General features: G+C 33.2%; 1 protein-coding gene across 1 annotated transcript in view; it reads left to right on the top strand.

Moving 5' to 3' along the window:
- LOC108190774 (interleukin-8-like) overlaps positions 1 to 12,778 on the top strand; it is a 15,685-nt gene extending 2,907 nt beyond the window's left edge. The window contains exons 3-5 of the mRNA XM_068222472.2: positions 1,746 to 1,815; positions 4,883 to 5,023; positions 12,560 to 12,778. Of these exons, the coding sequence (XP_068078573.1) occupies positions 1,746 to 1,815; positions 4,883 to 5,023; positions 12,560 to 12,595 (247 nt within the window). The 3' untranslated portion in view covers positions 12,596 to 12,778. The remainder of the gene's footprint in view (positions 1 to 1,745; positions 1,816 to 4,882; positions 5,024 to 12,559) is intronic.
- Positions 12,779 to 26,789: the final 14,011 nt, after the last annotated feature.

Here is a 26,789-nt window from a genome sequence, read left to right as displayed (position 1 = left end):
TTGCCAGTGCAATGAGGCGAGGACAGGGCAGATATGATCTCTTTTCTTAGTTCCTGTTATTAATCTGGCGGCTGCATTTTGGACCAACTGTACGAAGGCCAATGTACAAAGAGTTGCAGTAGTCTGACCGAGAGGAGATTAAAGCATGGGTTACGATTTCTAAATCAGCCGTAAATTACTAAATCGGCAATCTTTACAGTGGTTCGGTACAGTTTATAAACAAACAAATAGGTATAAACTTTCACTAAACTAAGCATTGAACATTCTGTTTTACTTACTTTTTAAATGTACGCACACACACCATCAATGAACTTCTCGGATTAAAATACTCCTTTTTCTCTAACTATTTACAATGCACAGCTTTAATTATCTTACTAACCCCTATCATCATCAACTCTTTCTCCCCTCTGCCACTTTCCGAAACTCCGCAAGAAAATTTGGATCAGCTCATTTCACGCTGATCGGCGGGGTGACTGGAAGAGTCCAAGTCGCGGGGGGGAATATTTTCTACAGTGGGCTTGATTATTGACATGCTTCTGACATTCGATGCTGTCAGAAATGGACAACTGCGAGAGTGAAGCACGAAAAAACAAAGGAGAAACCGGAAAAAGCAAAGAAGCAAATGATTCTTTCAGCAAACATGTGCAAACTGCCATGTTTAACTATCATTGCCTTTTGGACAACTTTAAACTCGGAATGACTGAATGACTCTCTAACAGAGGCTACATGTGCTGGTGAAGATTACAGATACAGATGAGGGGTTTGCTCTGACTGTGGGCTCTATGTTTTGTGTTGTTTTTGAACCTAAATAAGGACTAAATGTCTGCTGTATGTAGTTTTTCTGTAGTTGGTAACAAATCGTAGACTGTAATGTTGTAATCACACCAGACGCAGAAGCAGCATAAAGTGTGAGTGCTTTACATGTTAAGTCAATGCATACACCCGAATAGACATCCTGCGGCGCAATAGGAGTGAATGCCGCAAATGGCGCGATACGCGCGAATTGAGCATTTTGTGCATTTGATGCACTTAACGCCCATTTTGCGCAAATTGTTCGTTCAAAAATCTGAACTTAAGTGGACATTAGCACGGCATTAACCAATCAGGAGCTTGCTCTTGTGGGGGCGTGACTGTGACGTAGCGCCTGTTGTTGGAGTCCCTGGGAAAATCCTTCATCCGAAACCAACAACAGTTCATCAAACTGGGCTCGGCTCAGTCAGAAGCACCGCTGAAAGCCTCCATCATCCAGGTTCAGTTTCTGGAGGAGTTTATGAGCTCACAGAGCTGGACGCACCAGGGAGCACAAGGATCAAGTGGACTCAGACACGGCTCCAAATGAATCAATGCTGTTTTTCAGCCTTCATAAAGCACATAAGCACAGCTATTCTATCAATATAATGCCATTTAGTAATATATATTAGCCATTTAGCAATGAAGCTAGAGTCACCGAGCAGACAGAAGCCCTGCCCATCACATGAATCCCCGTCTGAATTTGGCACGCGAATAAAGCGGGGTTTAACACTAGTAAACTTAAATGTTCACGTGACTATTTACGTGTGAATAGCACGATTTATCTGCGCGTTCCGTGCCTGGTGTGAACACAGCATAAGGGTCTGTATGTGTTCATATATGTTGCATTTATTTATTTATTTTATATAATTGCAGACGTTACAGTAGGCTGTTTCACACGTCATTGATCTGCAGTTATAACCAGATAATTTACAATTGTACATTTGTTTCTGCAGTGCCACACTGAAGAACGGACAGACTTGTCTCAATCCTACAGAGAACTGGGTGATGTCACTCAAGACTCAAGTAAATAACTTTTTACATTATTTATATAATGTGCACTGTATGTTACTGTCGATTTTGTTGTTTACCAATAATAACAACTGATTTATTACCAATAATATTACCAATAATAATACTATTTTGTACTGTGTTCTCAAATTAAAAATACTAAATCAGGGGTGGCCAACCCTGTTCCTGGAGACCCACATTCCTGCAGATTTCAGTTGCTACCCATATCAAACACACCTGCCTGTAATTATCACGTGGTGTTCAGGCCTTAATTAATTGGTTCAGATGTGTTTGATATGGGTAGCAACTGAAATCTGCAGGAAGGTGGCTCTCCAGGAACAGGGTTGGCCAGCCCTGTACTAAATGTTAGTATTTTACTAAATATACTAAATTTACTAACATAACTAAATATACAAAATAGTAATAATAATGTAATAAATGTACTGAATATAGTAAAGCAAACTGACTACAGAAAAACTCACCAGTTTTTGTTCTTTTTTTTTTTATTTAATGAAAACTGTTTAACTGTAAACATATTTAGAACTGTGTTTAGTCACTTGGCCTATATGCAACCCAGGCTCATTATTAATGCCTACCCCTATAAACATTTCTGCAGAGAGCGAAATACGTCCCAGGAGTGACGTTTTTTTTCACAAATCCACAAATTTTGTTTTCACAAAGGCCGCTGTGTACACTTCTTCAGATCTCAATTTTATCTTGCAAGTGTCATTTGCTCCTGCTCTTCTCATGTAAATCCACCAGAAGCTGCTGTTGACTGACTGAGCATTCGATCAACCAATTTCAAAGACAAAATGCACATATGCATTCCTCTGGATACATAATTTGCCCTCTCCAGAAATTTATAGGGGGGTACGTAATCACAATGAGCTTATGTTGCCATGTAAGTGGATTATTTTCTGAACAATTTTTTGACTTTGGCTCAAAGGATACTAGTAGTAAGTTAACAACATAAGTTAAATGTTTCAAATCGTTTAATGAGTGACCCTGCATTAACTTTAGTTATCTTATGGCCTGTTGAATGCCTGACCCTGATTGGCTGATTTATTTATTTATTTATTTATTTATTTGTGTATTTGGAAGGAACAGTGCACAGTAATTAGCATTGCTGCAAATGCACCAGAATTAGCCAGAAGGCTATCTTTCATCCATTGTCCCTGGACAGATGTCAACCTAAAAAACAATACAAAAATTATACAATTAATCAAACAGAGTTAAGAAGCACTAAAATAGACATAGCTATGTAGATTTTCTAAAAAAAAAAAATAATAGAAATAAAAAAATAAATAAGTATATGTACAAAATAAACTAAAAACACCAACATTTTTGTCATGTGGTGTTCCACAGGGATGTATTTTAGCCCCTATTCTTTTTTCCTTATATATGTTTCCCCTGGGTTCTATTTTTAGAAAACATGGTCTGTCTTTCCACTGTTATGCAGATGATTTACCTGCCCTTAAAACCGAGTTCAAGTGGATTGAAGACTCTTATGTCTTGCCTGTCGGATATGAAATCCTGGTTGTCTTTGAACTTTCTAGATTTTAATAGAGTAAAACTGAAATCATTGTGTTCGACCCGTCAAATTCCTCCAGAACACCACCATCTTGGTGAATTTTTCTGTGAAGCCTTGTGTAAAAAATCTGGGTGTTATCTTTGATGATGGCTTGAGATTTGATAAACAGATCGACGCAGTGGTCAAATCCTGCTTTATTCAGCTTCGACTTTTAAAAACAGTCAAACCTATTTTATCTAGAAAAAACAAATGATGCTTTTATTCTAGATTGGACTACTGTAATTCACTATATTTTGGGATCAGTCAGACATCTCTATACCGCCTACAGTTTGTTAAAAATGTTGCTGCAAGGCTTTTAACCTTTACCAAAAGACATGACCACATCACACAAGTTTTGCGCTCTTTGCACTGGTTGCCTGTGCACTATTGTGTCACTTTTAAAATTCTTCTCCTGGTTTTTAAATCTCTAAATGGCCTTCCTACCTTTCAGACCTGTTGACTGAACATCAGCCTGGTCGGTCTCTTCGGTCATCTAACTAGAGACTATTAGACATCCCAAAGTCGAGGCTGAAATGCATGGGTGACCGGGCTTTCGCAGTAGCTGGTCCTACCTTGTGGAATGCTCTGCCCCTCTGTATCAGGTCTATATCGTCTCTGTTTGTTTTTTAATCTAGGTTGAAAACTTACCTTTTTGATTTGGTATTTTATCAGTGAGAAATGTTTGTTTTTAGCTATAATAACTAATAGTGAAATTTGTTTGTTTTAGCTATAATTCTATACTTGTTCTTTGTGATTTGTATTGTGCAGCACATTGGTCAACCTTTGGTTGTGTATAATAGTGCTGTATAAATAAAATTGACATTATGTAATAGAGATAAGAATAGTTAAAACATCGATAAACATTGTAATGTGTGCAATTAATGTAATATAAGCGCACAGCCAAAGTGTAAAAATCAACAGCTCGTCATCAATTAATCTATCATCAGTTAGAAGTAATTAATCAAGCAATCTGTAATTACTTAATCTACAGGTCTTTTAAATGCTTGATTTTGATTGGCTGATGCACATTCTAAGGGGTGCAGTTATTTTCATATAACTGCACAGCTAAAGTAGTTCCGGCATGTTTTGAGTGCATTACAGCTTCATTACGTTAAATGGTTTGAGTTGTTTTACAGATATAACAGACAAAAATCACAATAAAACACACAACAGAAAGCTTTGGATGAGATTTGTGAGGAACTAATGCCACACACGAGCAGTTTGAGGTCAAAAACCTGACAAATGTCTGAAATACATCATCTGAACTGTGTCATTAGCTGTGGGAACTGTTGTAACTCAATTTAATGTTGTGTGAAAAAAATGTCACATAAAAGAATAATTGACAAAGAGCTGTTGAATAATTTAAAAAAACTGAACTCCTGAGGTGATGTGGTCAAGATGTGAATGCGCAGTGGCTGTTAAATCTCAAATGAGCATTATTTTTTTAATACTTTAACAGCTCATTGTCGGTTATCCCTCAATAAGTATGCATGCCCTCTTCATTTCTGTCAGTTTGCAAAGCGAGAACAGACTGAAGAGAAAGCACAGACACAAGAGTGTGTGCCGAAGCGTGCAAGTGCACAGACAGACGATCTTCTGCTGTCTTGCAGCCGCTCCTGTCTTCTGCAGAACTGGCACATACATCGCCGTATGGTAAGTATAGAATCTTACATGTGCACAAGTTAATTTTGTTGAACAATTTGAAAGCACCAAAACGAACATGCCCAAAACCCAGAGCATTCTGAGATACTCAGCTATACTTGCTCAATTATACGTACTCTGATATACTTACACTTACCCTTTTGACATACTCAATTATACTCTGATCATACCTGTCAACATTGGGATGTGAAAATAAGGGATCTGCCCACCATAATAAGTGACCCCCCCCCCCCCCCTTTTTTTTTTAAATCCCCAAATTACTATGTTCTTTTGGAGCTGTTTCGTTGTAAATAAACAGTTAAATGGTCAGTGATATGTTTTATTATTATCATATACCAGTGGTCACCAAACTTGTTCCTGTAGGGCCGGTGTCCTGCACATTTTAGCTCCAACCCTAATCAAACACACCTGAACAAGCTAATCAAGGTCTTACTACTGTAGGTATACTTGAAACATCCAGGCAGGTGGGTTGAGGCAAGTTGGAACTAAACCCTGCAGGGACACCGGCCCTCCAGGACCGAGATTGGTGACCCCTGTCATATACAAAAGGAAAAATAAATATATATATTGGCAGCAAATACATTAGCAAACAGTTCAGCTTATCAAAATGAATAGCTGTTATAATGAAATAAAATCAAGTTATTAAATCTCATTAGCCGTTTCTTCGCTGTATAATTAACTTACACATTCTGATTATAGAGCAAAAAATGAATATTGTATTTATTTAGATTTTTTTCGTTTGATTACATTAAATAAGAGGTGTCACTTTAAAAATGCACACATCTAACATTATAATGAAGGCATTGGACTGCTTTCCTAACTTTTTATGCTCATTTAAGACGAAATTACTTGTGTTCGGATTAAAAAAACGCCAAAATCGACATCTTTAGATGTTATTATTATTAATTATGTGTATATTTCTGTTCAAACACGCAGCCAAAAGCCAGACTTTTGCTTTCGCCTGCATAAAATCTGTTTTGGAAACAGCGTCTAATTTATTACTATGGAGCTCGTCAGCTGACTGTCACGCACCATTATATGACTGTTTTAAGGAGGGTTGACGGCATCTGTAATAAAAAGGAAGGGGAATCGCGCCATTTTTATATTTATTTCAAAGTGTTTTCATGCCTAAACAAAGCAAATGCGCAGAACAGACTCACATTTTAGAGCAAGGGCCGGCCCCTGGTGGTTCAGGGGTATGGGTTGCGTATGGGGAGGCTTGACTCTTTAATGTTTCTTGCCACCCTTCAGAGAAACACTGAAAATACTGGAGAAAAACGGGAAAATCCCTTTATGCTATGAGAGCAGGATAGAACTGTAAAATACGGGAGAATACCGGGAAAAACGGGAGGGTTGACAGGTATGACTCGGATATACTTTTTCAATTGTACTTACTGCAATATACTTACTTTCACTTACTCTGAAATACTTACTCAATTATGCTTACTCTAATTTCCTTACTCAATTGTGCTTACTTTGATATACTTACTCAATATACTTAGTCTGACATACTTAATTATACTTTTATATATTGACTCAATTATACTTACTCTGATACACTTCCTCTGGTATATTTGTTCAGTTATACTTTGATATACTTACTTAATTATATGTCGATATATTTAATCAATTCTACTTGCTGCGATATATTTACTCAACTATACTTTGATATATTTTCTCAATTATACCTACTCTGAAATATTTGTTCAGTTATACTCAAACATACTTACTCTTGAAATACTTGCTCAACTATTCTTTGATTTATTTATTCAATTATAGTTACTCTGATATATTTACTCAGATATACTTACTCTGGTATATTTATTTAATTATACTTACTCTGATATATGTACACTTACCTTTTATTCTTACCCAATTATACTTACTCTGATATATGTACACTTACCTTTTATTCTTACCCAATTATACTTACTCTGATATATGTACACTTACCCTTTTGTTATTCTTACCCAATTATACTTACTCTGATATACGTACACTTAACCTTTTGTTATTCTTACTCAATTATACTCACTCTGATATATGTACACTTACCCTTTTGTTATTCTTACTCAATTATACTTACTCTGATATATGTACACTTACCCTTTTGTTATTCTTACCCAATTATACTTACTCTGATATACGTACACTTAACCTTTTGTTATTCTTACTCAATTATACTTACTCTGATATATGTACACTTACCCTTTTGATATTCTTACTCAATTATACTTACTCTGATATATGTATACTTACGCTTTTAATATTTTTACTCAATTATACTTACTCTGATATATGTACACTTACCTTTTATTCTTACTCAATTATACTTACTCTGATATATGTACACCTACCCTTTTATTATTCTTACTCAATTATACTTACTCTGATATATGTACACTTACCCTTTTATTATTCTTACTCAATTATACTCACTCTGATATATGTACACTTACCCTTTTATTATTCTTACTCAATTATACTTACTCTGATATATGTACACTTACCCTTTTATTATTCTTACTCAATTATACTTACTCTGATATATGTACACTTACCCTTTTGATATTCTTACTCAATTATACTTACTCTGATATATGTACACTTACCCTTTTGATATTCTTACTCAATTATACCTACTCTGATATATGTATACTTACGCTTTTAATATTTTTACTCAATTATACTCACTCTGATATATGTACACTTACCTTTTATTCTTACTCAATTATACTTACTCTGATATATGTACACTTACCCTTTTGTTATTCTTACTCAATTATACTTACTCTGATATATGTACACTTACCCTTTTGATATTCTTACTCAATTATACTTACTCTGATATATGTACACTTACCCTTTTGTTATTCTTACTCAATTATACTTACTCTGATATATGTACACTTACCCTTTTGTTATTCTTACTCAATTATACTTACTCTGATATATGTACACTTACCCTTTTGATATTCTTACTCAATTATACTTACTCTGATATATGTACACTTACCCTTTTGTTATTCTTACTCAATTATACTTACTCTGATATATGTACACTTACCCTTTTGTTATTCTTACTCAATTATACTTACTCTGATATATGTACACTTACCCTTTTGTTATTTTTACTTAATTATACTGACTCTGATATATGTACACTTACCCTTTTGTTATTCTTACCCAATTATACTTACTCTGATATACGTACACTTAACCTTTTGTTATTCTTACTCAATTATACTTACTCTGATATATGTACACTTACCCTTTTGATATTCTTACTCAATTATACTTACTCTGATATATGTATACTTACGCTTTTAATATTTTTACTCAATTATACTTACTCTGATATATGTACACTTACCTTTTATTCTTACTCAATTATACTTACTCTGATATATGTACACTTACCCTTTTATTATTCTTACTCAATTATACTTACTCTGATATATGTATACTTACGCTTTTAATATTTTTACTCAATTATACTCACTCTGATATATGTACACTTACCCTTTTATTATTCTTACTCAATTATACTTACTCTGATATATGTACACTTACCCTTTTATTATTCTTACTCAATTATACTTACTCTGATATATGTACACTTACCCTTTTGATATTCTTACTCAATTATACTTACTCTGATATATGTACACTTACCCTTTTGATATTCTTACTCAATTATACTTACTCTGATATATGTACACTTACCCTTTTGATATTCTTACTCAATTATACCTACTCTGATATATGTATACTTACGCTTTTAATATTTTTACTCAATTATACTCACTCTGATATATGTACACTTACCTTTTATTCTTACTCAATTATACTTACTCTGATATATGTACACTTACCCTTTTGTTATTCTTACTCAATTATACTTACTCTGATATATGTACACTTACCCTTTTGATATTCTTACTCAATTATACTTACTCTGATATATGTACACTTACCCTTTTGTTATTCTTACTCAATTATACTTACTCTGATATATGTACACTTACCCTTTTGTTATTCTTACTCAATTATACTTACTCTGATATATGTACACTTACCCTTTTGTTATTTTTACTCAATTATACTGACTCTGATATATGTACACTTACCCTTTTGATATTCTTACTCAATTATACTTACTCTGATATATGTACACTTACCCTTTTGATATTCTTACTCAATTATACCTACTCTGATATATGTATACTTACGCTTTTAATATTTTTACTCAATTATACTCACTCTGATATATGTACACTTACCTTTTATTCTTACTCAATTATACTTACTCTGATATATGTACACTTACCCTTTTGTTATTCTTACTCAATTATACTTACTCTGATATATGTACACTTACCCTTTTGTTATTCTTACTCAATTATACTTACTCTGATATATGTACACTTACCCTTTTGTTATTCTTACTCAATTATACTTACTCTGATATATGTACGCTTACCCTTTTGATATTCTTACTCAGTTATACTTACTCTGATATATGTACACTTACCCTTTTGATATTCTTACTCAATTATACCCACTCTGATATATGTATACTTACGCTTTTAATATTTTTACTCAATTATACTCACTCTGATATATGTACACTTACCTTTTATTCTTACTCAATTATACTTACTCTGATATATGTACACTTACCCTTTTGTTATTCTTACTCAATTATACTTACTCTGATATATGTACACTTACCCTTTTGATATTCTTACTCAATTATACTTACTCTGATATATGTACACTTAACCTTTTGATATTCTTACTCAATTATACTTACTCTGATATATGTACACTTACGCTTTTAATATTTTTACTCAATTATACTCACTCTGATATATGTACACTTACCTTTTATTCTTACTCAATTATACTTACTCTGATATATGTACACTTACCCTTTTGTTATTCTTACTCAATTATACTTACTCTGATATATGTACACTTAACCTTTTGATATTCTTACTCAATTATACTTACTCTGATATATGTACACTTACCCTTTTGTTATTCTAACTCAATTATACTTACTCTGATATATGTACACTTACCCTTTTGTTATTCTTACTCAATTATACTTACTCTGATATATGTACACTTACCCTTTTGTTATTTTTACTCAATTATACTGACTCTGATATATGTACACTTACCCTTTTGTTATTCTTACCCAATTATACTTACTCTGATATACGTACACTTAACCTTTTGTTATTCTTACTCAATTATACTTACTCTGATATATGTACACTTACCCTTTTGATATTCTTACTCAATTATACTTACTCTGATATATGTATACTTACGCTTTTAATATTTTTACTCAATTATACTTACTCTGATATATGTACACTTACCTTTTATTCTTACTCAATTATACTTACTCTGATATATGTACACTTACCCTTTTATTATTCTTACTCAATTATACTTACTCTGATATATGTATACTTACGCTTTTAATATTTTTACTCAATTATACTCACTCTGATATATGTACACTTACCCTTTTATTATTCTTACTCAATTATACTTACTCTGATATATGTACACTTACCCTTTTATTATTCTTACTCAATTATACTTACTCTGATATATGTACACTTACCCTTTTGATATTCTTACTCAATTATACTTACTCTGATATATGTATACTTACGCTTTTAATATTTTTACTCAATTATACTCACTCTGATATATGTACACTTACCCTTTTATTATTCTTACTCAATTATACTTACTCTGATATATGTACACTTACCCTTTTATTATTCTTACTCAATTATACTTACTCTGATATATGTACACTTACCCTTTTGATATTCTTACTCAATTATACTTACTCTGATATATGTATACTTACGCTTTTAATATTTTTACTCAATTATACTTACTCTGATATATGTACACTTACCTTTTATTCTTACTCAATTATACTTACTCTGATATATGTACACTTACCCTTTTATTATTCTTACTCAATTATACTTACTCTGATATATGTACACTTACCCTTTTGATATTCTTACTCAATTATACTTACTCTGATATATGTATACTTACGCTTTTAATATTTTTACTCAATTATACTCACTCTGATATATGTACACTTACCCTTTTATTATTCTTACTCAATTATACTTACTCTGATATATGTACACTTACCCTTTTATTATTCTTACTCAATTATACTTACTCTGATATATGTACACTTACCCTTTTGATATTCTTACTCAATTATACTTACTCTGATATATGTATACTTACGCTTTTAATATTTTTACTCAATTATACTTACTCTGATATATGTACACTTACCTTTTATTCTTACTCAATTATACTTACTCTGATATATGTACACTTACCCTTTTGTTATTCTTACTCAATTATACTTACTCTGATATATGTACACTTACCCTTTTGTTATTTTTACTCAATTATACTGACTCTGATATATGTACACTTACCCTTTTGATATTCTTACTCAATTATACTTACTCTGATATATGTACACTTACCCTTTTGATATTCTTACTCAATTATACCTACTCTGATATATGTATACTTACGCTTTTAATATTTTTACTCAATTATTCTCACTCTGATATATGTACACTTACCTTTTATTCTTACTCAATTATACTTACTCTGATATATGTACACTTACCCTTTTGTTATTCTTACTCAATTATACTTACTCTGATATATGTACACTTAACCTTTTGATATTCTTACTCAATTATACTTACTCTGATATATGTACACTTACCCTTTTGTTATTCTTACTCAATTATACTTACTCTGATATATGTACACTTACCCTTTTGTTATTCTTACTCAATTATACTTACTCTGATATATGTACACTTACCCTTTTGTTATTTTTACTCAATTATACTGACTCTGATATATGTACACTTACCCTTTTGTTATTCTTACTCAATTATACTTACTCTGATGTATGTACACTTACCTTTTATTCTTACCCAATTATACTTACTCTGATATATGTACACTTACCCTTTTGTTATTCTTACCCAATTATACTTACTCTGATATATGTACGCTTACCCTTTTGTTATTCTTTTTTCAATTATACTTACTCTGATATATGTACGCTTACCCTTTTCATACACTTTTGATATTCTTGCTTAATTATACTTACTCTCATATACTTACTGTAATATACTTTTCCAGGTACCGAACTGTTTGTGCTTTTAGGTTCTCAGTACCCAAAATTGAGCTTATTATTTTCAATATAGTTACTAATTTAACTATATATATATATATATATATATATATATATATATATATATATATATATATATATATATATATATATATATATATATATATATATATATACAGGGCTTTACATTAACACCCGCCAAAAGTTAATGGAAAGCCCTGTGTGTGTGGGCTATGTATATGTCCATTTTTTGTTAATTAATAATCTTTTATCAACAGTAATGTTTTGTTATATTTTTTCAGGATTATCACAAGTGCTGTCGTGATGCCTCTACCTAACACCATCACTACACACATACTGTATTTACTTAATCAAAAATGTATTATACACATCACCTTTTTGATAAGGACACTGTATATTGTTTAACTCCTGGTTAACATTTATTGTGATGTAACTGTTTTTCTTTATTAATACTACTAATGCATTGTTTTGGTTTCATATTAAACTTTTTTAAGGCTTCAGTTGTTTTTTCTTTTCACGTCAACAACAACAGCGATATAACACTAATGATGTTTTACTGAAATAAGAATATGTTATTGTATATTAAACAGATTATACCATAACACTAAAAACAAATTTAATTAAAATGTTGTACCTGTAAGACAACAATAGGTAAAATATATTGTTTTTCATAGCTAAAGGTGCAATATACTGTACTTGTGCTAAACCAGGAGGTTGATGTACATTCGACAATTTTACAAAACCGGTATTAGTCTAACATTGCTAGAAAAACTTCAAATATTTATTGCAATCCGAATTGAAAGCCAAAAATGGGGGGGGGGGGGGGGGTTGTACACTGTAAAACCCAACAGTCAACTTTATCAAATGTAATGAGTGCAGTTAACTCAAAATTCACTGAAAGTTAATTCTACTCATTTGAAAGGAATTTTGAAGTCAGTGTTCAAGGTAATGAGTTAATTAAATACCTCATTACTTCAACTTAAATAGAGTAAGCTCACAGAACTCATATAGATTAGTTTTGTAATTTGCCTTAACTTACTGGGGTTTACAGTACTCAGTTGGTTTGAGTTATCTTCATTTATTAAGTTTTACTGTACTCAAATTACTTTCTTTACTCAAATGGAGTAAGTTCACAGTACTCATTAGGATTAGTTTAACTCAAATGGTTTGTAGAAATGGGTTTCCTTAAATGGTTTGAGTTGCCTTAACTTTTTAGATTTTGCAGTGTAGTATTTTATTTGGAGGTAATACTAAACATTACCACCAGATGACATACAGACTCCATTGTTGAGCATATAACGGTGCCCATATTTCTGGTCTGAGTATCATGAAGCACATTTTAAAACTTTAACATAAGTCTTTCACAGCATATGTGCAACATTTTTATAAGATTTTCAGCCACACATTATTATAATGATATAAAGTTCACAGTATTAAACTATTAACCAGGACTTTTAGCTCAGTAAACTACTAATTAACTGCTTATTAATCATTTGAAAGGTAGTAGCTGGGTTTGGGTGTTGGGTAGGATTAGGAATGTAAAGTAAACTCATACCTTATAAGGGTTAATAAACAGTTAATATCTTATTAGGCAGGTAATAAACCAGCAGTAAATGGTGTAAATTGTTACGTAATCTAAAGTGTTACCCTAAAGTGTTGTGAAGGTCTATGCTGATCTAACATTGTGATCTGCAAAGTTCACAGTTTTATCGATTACAACTTAATCTAGGCTGTCCTGGCAACAGCTGTGCGTAATGTGACTTGCAATATTGGAAAAGTAGTGATGAAATGCTGGTTTCACTGAAACCACAAGCACTTCTGTCTTAACATTTAAGTTAAAGGCAATTCGCTCTTGACATTGGTGGGGATATACATGCCTAGAGCACATGCACTGAATAGTACAAATTCTGTTTCAAGCCTTTAAAAACATAAATAAAGTACATAATACTGTAAAACAAACACTTAATATTACAAATAAGAATCCCGTCCCATGCTGCAAATGTCAATTCACATGATTTTACTGCAGTCAGGCCTTGAGGAGGTGTGAATGTAGAGAGATTTAGAGAGGTGTGTGATGCAATTTAACAGTTTTATCCTGATTATTATTTTTCATAATCATGGAGGCCAAAATCAAAACTGAATTTTAATTAATTGCACTGCCTTGGTTAATAGTATTACGATGAGCTAGTAGCGAACCTGACTTGGTGGATGTGTAGGTTAAAAGTTGATAGAGCATTACTTTATTTTGAAGCCGATTAAACTATTGGTAGTAACATTTCAGTAATTGCTGGATATTGGTGGGGACATGTCCCCTCCGTCCATGCCAATTCTACACCCATGGTTATTATGATGGGAGAAACAAAGTTTTTCAAATCTTTTTAACTATTGAATCAGCTTCTTTACTCAATTAGTTTGAAAGACCACATGCTGCAGAAACCTGCGGGGCAAAACTGCAACAAACATTCAAAGTGTGTATTAAGATTGCCATTATCAAGCACACTTTAATCTTTAAGATATAAATGCTCTTACTGTAGCATGTCATCTAATATCACTACATATTAAGAGTCTGCATTATGTCTTTTTTTCTAAATATCAAGCCTCAGGGAAGCGCGGGGCACAAAGTAACGCGGAATTCAATCTAACACCAATTTTTACGGTATTTGCTAAGGGTAAACCATGGCATGCTTCCGAGGTTTTCACCACAGTGTCGGCAGATGTCTTCCTGTCAATTATTGAAAAAGTTTGGCGGATGAGAAACACAAGAGAAAGCATTTCTGCAGCATAAATGTATTTTTTATTATAGTCAATTTTTTTTTTTTTTAAAGATGCAGTGAAAGAATGTATGTGAAATCTTACATTTTTGTGATCACCGTCTTCTAGTCTAAAAGATTTTCAAAAGACCATTTTGAAAGGTGTAAAAAACACACAGTGACTGCTAGCCAGTTATAAAAGAAAACACGACCCTGCAGGGTTAGTTGTAACAGGGGTGTTACAATTAAGCTACACACTGTTGGACCAATCAAACTAACACTATATATATATATATATATATATATATATATATATATATATATATATATATATATATATATATATATATATATATATATATATATACAGTTGAAGTCAGAATTATTAGCCCCCCTAAATTATTAGACCGCTTGTTTATTTTTTCCCCAATTTCTGTTTAATAGAGAGCAGATTTTTTTTAACACATTTCTAAACATAATACTTTTAATAACTTATTTCTAAAAAATTATTTATTTTATCTTTACCATAATGACTGTAAATAATATTTTACTAGATATTTTTATAGACACTTCTAAAGTAAAGTAAAGTGGTAAGGTAAAGTGGTTTGTTCTGTAGATTATCGAGAAAAGATATAGCATAAAGGGGCTAATAATTTTGTCCTTAAAATGGTTAATAAAAAATTAAAAACTGCTTTTATCCTAGCTGAAATAAAACAAATAAGACTGTCTCCAGAAGAAAAAATATTATCAGACATACTGTGAAAATTTCCTTGCTCTGTTAAACATCATTTGGAAAATATTTAAAAAAGAAGAAAAAAATTGAAGGGAGCTAATAATTCTGACTTCAACTATATATATATATATATATATATATATATATATATATATATATATATATGTGTGTGTGTGTGTGTGTGTGTGTGTGTGTGTGTGTGTGTGTGTGTGTATATATATATATATATATATATATATATATATATTATTTTCTTTTTTTTAGTGTAATGTTGAGAACTTCTTAAATAAAAAATGTTTTTTACTAGAATTTTTTTTTTATAGACAAAAAATATTTTATTGCTAATACTACAAATAAATGCATTGTATAATAATGGATAATAATCCAAATCAATTCAAATGAGTTTATCCGATAAATAAATAAACATACTGTGCTATGTAGCATAAAAAATAAATTGAGCTAAGTACTGAGGAATTAAAGCTACTTTTTAAAGTAAACTGGGTTTAAATGAACTGTGTGTAATCTGCCTTTTAAAGCCTGTGTTACAACTAGAGCTCTGTCTGTTACAACTTGGTGGGGTACATAGAAACATTTTTACTCCAGTCACGTTTGGCAATACTGCACAGAAACCATAGGTCTGGCGATCATAATTTTAGTGCTCATTTGTAGACTTGTGTTTTGTTGGTAAAAAACAAATGGTTTGTTTAAACCAAAATACTCTGTTTATTATTTGACCAAAACCAAAAAGTGTTATTTTCTCCCCTGCTCTCCCCTATATTGTTTTTTACATCAATTGTGGGCTCTGCTAAACACGACAAGAGACTAATATGATTCCTTTTAGTTTTACTAATGTCTTATTAAAACCTCTACAAACTGATACAAGATCAGGTAAAAACTATGAGACATGTTCAGTGATTCACCACTGGGGGGCAATATGACTGATAATTCATGCATATTTCATATGGATATTATCATATTACACATTTCGCCCCTCAATGCAGAACCATCAGATTTTTTAAATATATTTTTAAACAGTAATGATGAAACCAGCCTCGCTAACTGAGATCATGTGACTTCAAATCATGAATGCTCCAAACCACTAATCTGAGGTGAAATGTTCATAAATGCTTCATGTCAGTACTCCAAATGCTGGAACTTTAAATGCAGCTTTTACAAGGCCAACCCGGAATCTGCGCGCGCAGAATTCCACAGATTTTCCACAGATTTTCCACAGATTTCAGCATATTTTTAGCCCACCATTAATTCTGTTTATTAACTTGAGTTAATGTGTGTAAATCTATATTTATTCAGTTTTTTACTTAATTTCAGTAACATTATTGACTAATGTGAAAATGTTCATCTGATTTATGTGCAATGCAGTTTGTACAATAATATTTTCTGTCTTTTAGTAGATATATTATATGACAAACTTGCTTTATTTACCAAATAAAGTGAATCTAATTGGATTTGCATTTTAAACATTAAAAAAAAAGTTACAAATTTTTTATTTTTTATTTCATATATTAAGGTTTTAGTTCTGATACTCCCAAAATAATTTCGCAGACTTTTACCAAAATTCTCAGCAGAAGTGGCAAAAAACGTCTGCAGATTCCGTCTGGCACTCATGAGATGTAGACTTGAGTGTCCTCACAGCAGTGATTGTAAAACCGATCTTTCTGAATTATAAATCTTTGTCTGCATAATATCTTTTCAAAAGATCAAGCCTTATATTGTTTGTTCCACCCATTGTGGGCGCCGTTATGAGACATGTTCAGTGATTCACCACTGGGGGGCGATATGAGTGATAATTCAGTGGAGTGGAGGAACTATGACGTCAATTTGTATGCAAAAACCTGGAAGCGAGTTAGCATTTTAGAAGTTCCGGTTCGCTCGTCTCAAAGTCAATAGCTGCGTCCCAAATCGCATACTTATGCATTATTCATCGCCATTTTATAGTATAAATAATGTAAGTAGTGTGTTCACACTGAAAACTCCAAAAAAAAATTAAGTGCACTTTAATTACACGGATGATGCACTTATTCAGCCGCTAAAATGAAGTGTGTAACGATGGACACTATACGCACTCAACGACCGCAGGTTTGCTTACGTAGCGGAAGGGGCGGAGCTATCTGACGCACATGTTGGATAACTTTATTTATTTTGGATGGTGAAAGCAAAATTCTCCTACCAGAGTGATTATAGCGCCTCCCGATGGTGAATGCGGCAATACTCACGGCAGGTTTTATTTGATAGTTTGGTCATTTGTTTCAATGATTTGGCAACCGTCAAACGTCATCAGGGAAACGGTTTGAATTTCCGCTTAGTAAAAAAACATTAATGTGCCATTTGGGACGACACTACATACATATACTACTGTTGAGTGTGTAAGTGCATAAGTACATAGTGCATGAGTGCATAGTGTATAGTGTGCCATTTGGGACGCAGCTCTAGTTTTTTTTTAATGGGGTTTCAGTAAAATCGCTTAAATAAGGTTCGTGGCTAACAAAAACTCAAGAAACTTTCACATTTTATTCTACGACATAAAACACATCAGTTACAGCACACTCCTGCTTTTTAAATCAGTTACGCTTCTTTAAAAAGACGGTTGCAATCAAGTTGCTAAATGGGACTACAGGCGGTGTCGGAGACATTATTACGTCATCGAGCTGATCTGGTCTGGAGCACAACCCATTTGTCTTTATAATTAGTAAACCCTACATAATTTCTTATTGGTCTGGGTTCATCAGGGATTTAAATTGGAAAAGGGTATGGTCATTGTCTAACAAATTATTCAATACAAACAAATTTAAAAGAGGTCTTATTTAAAATTCTGCATAAATTTTACCCTGTCAAACATTTTCTTTCCAAGTTTAGACAGGATATAGATCAAAACTGTTTTTTTTGTTTGTCACAGCCAGAAACTGTGCCGCATATCTTTTGGAATCGCCAGTTCACAAAGAAAATATGGTACGAGATGAACAATTTCATAAATTAAAAATTATTGCCGAATTTCCGTTTAGAATACCAACATGTTATTTTTGGGTTTTTGATCTACAACAAAAATATAGAGAAGGAAGCTTATGCCATTAATCTTTTGATAATATTTACAAAGTACCATATTCATAGATGCAAATGTAATAATTAAAAAACATTTTATCCTGCTATACTAATTGAATTAAAAGACTTTACAAACATCATAAAGCAAAGCACTAATAAAAAAGCCATCAAAACCGCTTTTTTACTTGAAACCTTCAATATCTTGTAATTTCACAAGGCCCTTCTCTGTTATATATACACATTGTCTTGTACATGTTTTGTTCTGTATACCCCTGACATTTTTTTCTTTGTGTGTGTGTATTTTTTCTCCATTTCTTTTTGTATTGTTCTAAATGTTGTTCTTTAAGCGTTAATAAAAAAATTAATAAAAAAAATAATTAAATGAAATTAAAATAAAGCCCATTTGTCTTGGGTATTTGGATTAGTCTGTTATTTAGGTATTTTCATGAATAGTATTGTAGTTTGTAGTATTTTTCCTAATTGGAAATTCATATTGTGTGTTAATAATTGTAAAGACTGTCTAAACAGATTCATGTGTTGATCGCTTATTTTAATTAAACGATGTTATGAGGATACTGCAGTGCAGCCTGTCTCTTTCCTGCTCTCAGTAATGCAAACATTTGAATAAATGTGTAAAAATACACTCATATTAACGTGATCAAATGATTTATCATAGTTTTTTTCTTCATCTGAACACGTTTAACTCTGTCATAACTGCAATATTTACACTTCTTCTTAAAATGTATAACAGATGTGACTGTATGGGCTGCTTTTCACTATACTTTGTGACAAAAAATAAATAAATAATATTGATGTTGTTGCCGCTTAAATTGACATTAAAAGGCTTATCTAGGTAATAATAATAAAAAAGTTATAATAAAAATAAATAAATAAATAAATAAAAGTGCAATCTTACATACAGAAAAAACAAGTACATGATGTGTTGACAAGAGATAATTTCCCGTAAAAGCTGCGCATTGGGGGGTGGGGACTCAATCAGAAGGAGCAGGGTCAAGCTGAGGAGTTTGGACCTGTTTGCGAAGGGGTTCCCACAATTTAGTAAAAATAGTGCTAGGTCGGTGAAGAGAGTACCTCATTTTTTCTAATTTCATAAAATAAAGAACATTTCTTATCCAACAAGTGTGAGAAGGAGGGTGAGTTCTCTTCCAGTTTAGAAGAATTAATCAGGAGGGCGAATTATGAATTATTTTGACTTCATGCTGTGAGTGTGTGTGTGTGTGTGTGTGTGTGTGTGTGTGTGTGTGTGTGTGTGTGTGTGTGTGTGTGTGTGTGTGTGTGTATATATATGTATGTATAATGAAAGAAAACTAGTAACTATTTACTTGAGTAATTTTTTCATTAGACTTTTTTACTCTTACTCAAGTAACTTTTAAGATTGTTACTTTTACTTGAGTAAAAAAATACGCAAGTACTTGTACTTGAAAATAGATTTTGGATACTCTACCCACCTCTCTGTCATGAACTAGAGTAAAACAGCTTGTCAAAAGCTGTGAACAGATTATATACAGGAATAGAGAAAAGAGCACTCTTTAATTATCAGCTGTTAGTCAGCGCCCGCTCTTTTATCCCTGGACATCGCGCCTTTGCCGTGTACTATGTAAATGCAGACGATCGCATACGAGTCAATTTTAAAAGATGATGTAAGCAGGTCATAAAAATCGGAATTGACCATCAAAATCTGCTGTGTAAATGCAGCCCATGGAGCAGATGGGGAAAGGTCACATGATGAAAACAAACACATATGGAAGACAGGGTGTGACGATATTTAACAATGGCAAAGAAAAAAAGAGTTTCAGAAAATGTAACAAATTCCCAAGAACTTGTGAAAGTGGAAGTAGCGCAATCAATAAAGCCGACGATAGATTATGCAATCAGTACGTGTGAAATAGTTCTGTGCGTCACGGGTGTCTGACAGGGGGTGGAAATGCATTAGTTCCAAACCACAAATCATATTTAGAGTTTTAGCTCCAGGGCTCCGTCACTCCAGGATTAAAGAAAGGGCTTTCTGTTTGAGTCTGCATTTCTCAGGCTCTTTACTATCATGACGAACCCCTTTGACATAGTTTTGGAGGATGTGCTGGTGTTTGCGCAATGAGCGGTGCATAAATCAGGATAATGGAAACACTTTAGGAAAACATGTGTAATCTGAAGTATATAGGGTAACACTTTAGAGTAATGGTCCATAAGTGAGTATACAGTTGACGGCCCTCCTGTAAATCTTTCTTTTCTTTTTTAAAATATTTTCCAAATGATGTTTAACCGAGCAATGAAATTTTCACGGTATTTCCTATAATATTTGGTCTTCTGGAGAAAGTCTTATTTGTTTTATTTCGGCTAGAATAAAATATTTTAAAACCATTTTAAGGTCAATATTATTATGTCCCTTAAACAATATTTGTTTCAATTGTCTACAGAACAAGCCACCATTATATAATGACCAGCCTAATTACCTTAACTTTAACCTAGTTAAGCCTTTAAATGTCACTTTGGGCTTAGTACTAGTATATTAAAAAATATCTAGTCAAATATGATGTGCTGTCATCAGGGCAAAAATAAAATAAATCAATCATTAGAGATTAGTTACTAAATCTATTGTGTTTAGAAATGTGTTGAAAAAATATCTTCTTTCTATTAAATAGAAATTTGGGGGAAAATAGTCAGAAGAGCTAAAAATTCTAACTACTAACTTTCCAGGTCCTGTGTGTAAGTTTGACACCCAGTGGTTAAACTAGGTATTGCATGCCTGATTTAAAACACGCAAGCGCAGGTTGCCAGATTGACAACACCAACAGTGGTCATACCTGTCAACCCTCCTGTTTTTCCCGGGATTCTCCCGTATTTTACAGTTCTATCCCGCTATCATCCAGTAAAGGTATTTTTCCGTATTTATCCCGTATTTTCAGTCTTTCTCTGAACAGCCGAGCCTCCCTATACGCAACCCATACAGCGAACCACCAGGGGTCGCCCCTTGACTAAAACATCCTATACAATGCTCAAAACAGTCCTATAATGGTGCATGACAGTCAGCTGACGAGCTCCATAGTGATAAACAGATGCTGTTTCCCAAACGGATTCTGTACAGGCGATTTGAAGCGGAGAGAAAGTCTGGCTTTTGGGTGCTTGTATAAACAGACATACACACATAATTAATAATAATAACATATAAGGATGTCGATCTTGATGGGGTTTTTTCCCAAACACAACTAATTTTTGTCTTAAATGAGCATAAAATGTTAGGAAAGCAGTCGAATGCTTTCATTATAATGTTATTTAATGTAATAAAAAAAATCGTAATAAATGAGGGATTCATTCGTTGCTCTTTAATCAAAATTTGTAAGTCATACAGTGGAGAAACGGCTAATGAGATTGATAGTTTGATTCTATTTCATTGTAATAGCTATTAATTTTATTAAGCTGAACTGTTTGCTAATGTATTTGCTGCTAATATATATATTTATTTTTCTTTTGTTAATAATAATTGTAAAACATATTACTGACCATTTAACTGTTTATTTACAATAAAACAGCTCCAACTGAACATATTTAGTAATTTGGGGAATTTTTAAAAAGGGGTGGGGGGGGGGGGAGTGGACGGGGATCCCTTATTATGGTGGGCATATCCCTTATTTTCACATCCCAATGTTGACAGGTATGACAGTGCTGTGTCTGACTGTCGAGCCTAAAGGCTGATTTAAGGCTAATTTAAGTCATGTTTTAATTAAACGCAGTAGCACACGATAGAAGAAAAGGAGTTTTGTCCCAACCAATACCTGAAATTGACATATTAGAAATAGCTTCTATTTCTTGCAGCTGAACAACAGAAAACTTACAAAAATCACCTTAGGTGCACCTCATGTGCTTTATTCAGTGTTAAATGCTAATAATATGAGTTTGAATGCCATTTTACATGACATTTATTGCTATATTACTGAAAGCAGCAGCAGATAGTTCAACACAGATCTTCAAAATAAACCGTTTTAAGCTGTGACTCCAAACCAACACATATCAGTGATTCATTATCTACATTTAATAATGTTAAAGAGGTTTAATATGCATTAATTAGATTATAAACCTTACCATTTCGCTGGAGTGCAGCAGTGCTTAATTTGTAAATGAAGAATTCCCGGAACAAAAACAGGAAATAAACGTTACCCTGACTGACGTCCACCAAACAGTTTCAGTTTTCCCCGGAACATGACATCATTTAACAGTGATCAAAAAAAAGACAATCCAGGCTCATTGTGAAAACGTACCTCTATATGCATTTCAGGATACCGCGCAATACGTCCCAGCATGTAAGTTTTTTTTGCAGTTTTTGTTTTCGTGAATCCACCAGAGACCACTGTGTACACTTTGTGAGATCTCAAATTTCTCTTGCAAGTGCCATTCGCGCCTGCTGTTCTCACAAAAACCCACCAGAAGCCGCTGTTGACTGACTGTTTGACTGACAGAATGACCAATCAACTGACCGACCCTCCTTTTTTCATAAACCCGACCAACAATTTTCAAAAGCAATGCAGAAAAAGAAAGCCTTTGTCTGATTTTTACCACGTATTTCGATTTCACCACATTCTCACCCTGTTAGTTACTTGTTTATTTTATTTTTTAGATTCTGTCTTTCTTTTACCTGCCTTCTGGAGCCATTCTTCACAGCACTCGAATTTCCATCATCAGGGTCAACTCCTCTCTGCATCTCAAGTCTGCCGACATACATGGTGAGCTACTGGACAAACTGGTTACAGTGGGAAAGCCGCCCATACAGAGGTAAGCGGTCAGCTGGTAAGCTTGAAAAGCAATGGCGTCACACCGCCCCGTAACGTTCATTTAAAAATGAAATGCATCCATACGTACCTCTGGCTACATAATTCGCGTTCTCCAGAAATGTATATAGGGCTACATTTTCAGAATGAGTCTGTGTTGAAAATAAGAGCATCACATTTCTGATGGTCTTTACATATTTTGTGCCAGAAAACGTTATATCTCAGTCATGGTTAATAAAAACATGCAGCTACAAACATATATCGTATGAACAATCAGCAAAAAAATCGATCTAATCTTGAAGAAAAGCCCACAGTTAGCACTTCTGTCATGTTTTTAAAACACAATGGACCATTATTTTAAAGTGTTACCAAAAACAGTCTACATTCTGAACAAAAAAAAGTATTTAATCTCAAATGCACATAGATTAGCTTGTTTTGGTGACAAAATTGGTGTATTACCCATACTCTTTTGCTACAATTATGGAAATTTAAGACTAAACTATTGAATTCTCTCTCTGTCCTTGTAAATCAAGACGGCTTTAAATTGAACTCTGATTTGGTTTTAGATTCAGTCCTTATCTCTAGCGGTTAGTTTTATTAAATCAAGTCATCTATTGTACTGATAAGGTTAAGAACAGTAGAGGGATTTTATCAAGAACAGTGAAGTGAGTTAAAGTGTTGCAGGAAGTTGTTTATAAAATGATAATTCTGTGGTATTGACTCGTCTCTTGTAGTAGACCGTTCACGTTTGTTATTGAAGGTCCATATAAACTGTAAAAGTAGTCATAAACGTTGTCTCTGTGATAGAAGCAAAGATAAACAAACACAAGCGAAGGTCATTCACATCCACTGCTGATCAAGAGTCAGGTTAGACTGGGGTCTCAAACTCAATACACCTGTGGGCCGCTGGAGGCAAACTCTGGGTGAGGCTGGGCCACATCAGATTTTCCAGCCTGATCTCACGAGAAAACGTAAGTATTTTACGTTTTGCCAGTTTAGTTCAGTCGTACGAAATGGTACGATTTTAAAAAGGAGGCGTGGCACCTAACCCCACCCCTAACCCCAACCGTCATTGGGGGATGAGCAAATATTCAAATACTTTTAAATAAATATATAGCATATATAAATAAATAATAATAATAAATATATAAATAATAATAATAATAATAAATATATAAACAATAATAATAATAAATATATAAATAATAATAATAATAAATATAATAATAATAAATATAGCAAATACTCACTGCAATTCGTAACTTTTTCATTTAGTGGCTAATTCATATGAATTCGTACTATCTAATTCGTACAATTTAGTACGAATTCATACGAATTAGCCACTTAATGAAAAAGTTATGAATTGCCGTGAGATTGTGTTGGATTTTCCACAAGAAATGAAATATATTATTAATTTGTTTTTGTTTTTTCATCTTATTTGTGTTAAGTAAGAGATTTGAGAAGATTGGGGTTTTTTTTACACAAAATAAGAAAAAAATATGAAAAAAAATATGAAAAAATAAACAAATTAAAAAGTATAAGCTTGGGCCGGTGTTCCTAGCTGCCTGCACTCTCAGCAGTCACAGTTTTTTTTCATTAATTAATTAATTTATTTATTTGACCATATCCTCACTCTTTTTATTCATTATTTAACCACAGCTGCACTCTTTTTCTTTATTTTCTCGCAGCCCCATGAGCAGATTACAGCCTGCAGGTTAATGATGACGTATCGTTTGACTCACCAACAACGGCACCTTGCTCATCAGCAAAACCATTTAAGAGATACGCGAGAGGCAAAAAAAAGGATAACAAAAAGTGCAAAGGTGACGTGAAAAGGCTGGAATTAAAAAAAGCTGAGTACATTTTTCGGTAAAACCAGTGGCAGCGAGAGTACATCAACAACACATGAAGAGGATGAACAGCCAGTAGGTTAACGCTAAGCTAGTTAGAAGCATCAACATGTCATGTCTGCAAACCACCGTTTATGTACTAAACTTTTTCTTGCACTGTAACTCATCAGCAGCAGCAGCCTCTTGTCCAGTTTGCTGGCAGTGTTGGGCAGTAGTGTTGCTACAAGAAGTGAGAAATGCTGCTTTAAGCTAAAATTTTTCGATAGTCTACAAAACAAACCACTGTTATACAATAACTTGCCTAATTACCCTAACGTGCCTAGTTAACCTAATTAACCTAGTTAAGCCTTTAAATGTCACTTTAAGCTGTATAGAAGTGTCTTGAAAAATATCTAGTCAAATATTATTTACTGTCATCATGACAAATAAAATGAAATGAAATTCCTCATGGCGAGGAACTATGCTGATCTACTATTGCGTTGATTTAACGACTTGCAGATAATTGAGGAATTAAACTTCAAAATGATCCAAAACGTCAAATCTTACTCTGACAGCATACCAACACATTTTCCAAACATTCAGTTTTCTGGCCAATAAGGAAGTTCTTAGGCTGAGCTTAAAAAGCAAGGTTTCCCAACTAGGACTTCACTATACAAACAGTTTGAAGTAGCTTCAGGGAACCATGCGTTGCCTCTCCCACAACTGAATCTCTTCTTCATTCACCCACTCACCTATTATATATTCCAGGTGTCTGACCAGCGCCCTCTAGTGCCCTGTAGTTCAATAAGAACAGCATTTTCATTAATTTCGTTTTCCATTATTCCATGGATAGTACTAAGTTCGGTGAACAGAACAATTTAGGTCTACAAAACAGGCAAGTTAAATAAACTTGAATATGCAAATTTTGGGAGACTCTATTACTCAATTAAATTGAGGCAACGGGTTTACTCAGTTAATTTAGTTCAGTCAACTTATTAGGGTTTTCAGTTCATAAAGTACGTTACAGCATACTATTAGGGCGCTTTAACACTTGGTTCAATTGCCTGGACCGTATCCAAGTTCGACTGTCTCCCCTTGCCACCTCCTCGGTTGGTTTGTGTTCACACTGTCTTCAAAGAGATTAGAATGACCAAGAGGCGACACTCTAGTGTAAAATAAAACAGCCACTAGAGGGCGCGGCGGCCATTTTGGAATGAAAACTCCAATAGAACAGCAGCATATTATAAGTCTGTAAAATTAACTATTAAAAGTGCTGATGATTGTGATAATAAGTGTTGTATTGTCGTCTTTCAGGTTGTATCTCAGCTTTAATACGTTTTTTAAATAGATAAATAAAAAAC

This window comes from Danio rerio, chromosome 7 (assembly GCF_049306965.1).
Source record: "Danio rerio strain Tuebingen ecotype United States chromosome 7, GRCz12tu, whole genome shotgun sequence".
NCBI lineage: Eukaryota > Metazoa > Chordata > Actinopteri > Cypriniformes > Danionidae > Danio > Danio rerio.
This window is presented reverse-complemented; position numbering and strand designations above follow the sequence as displayed.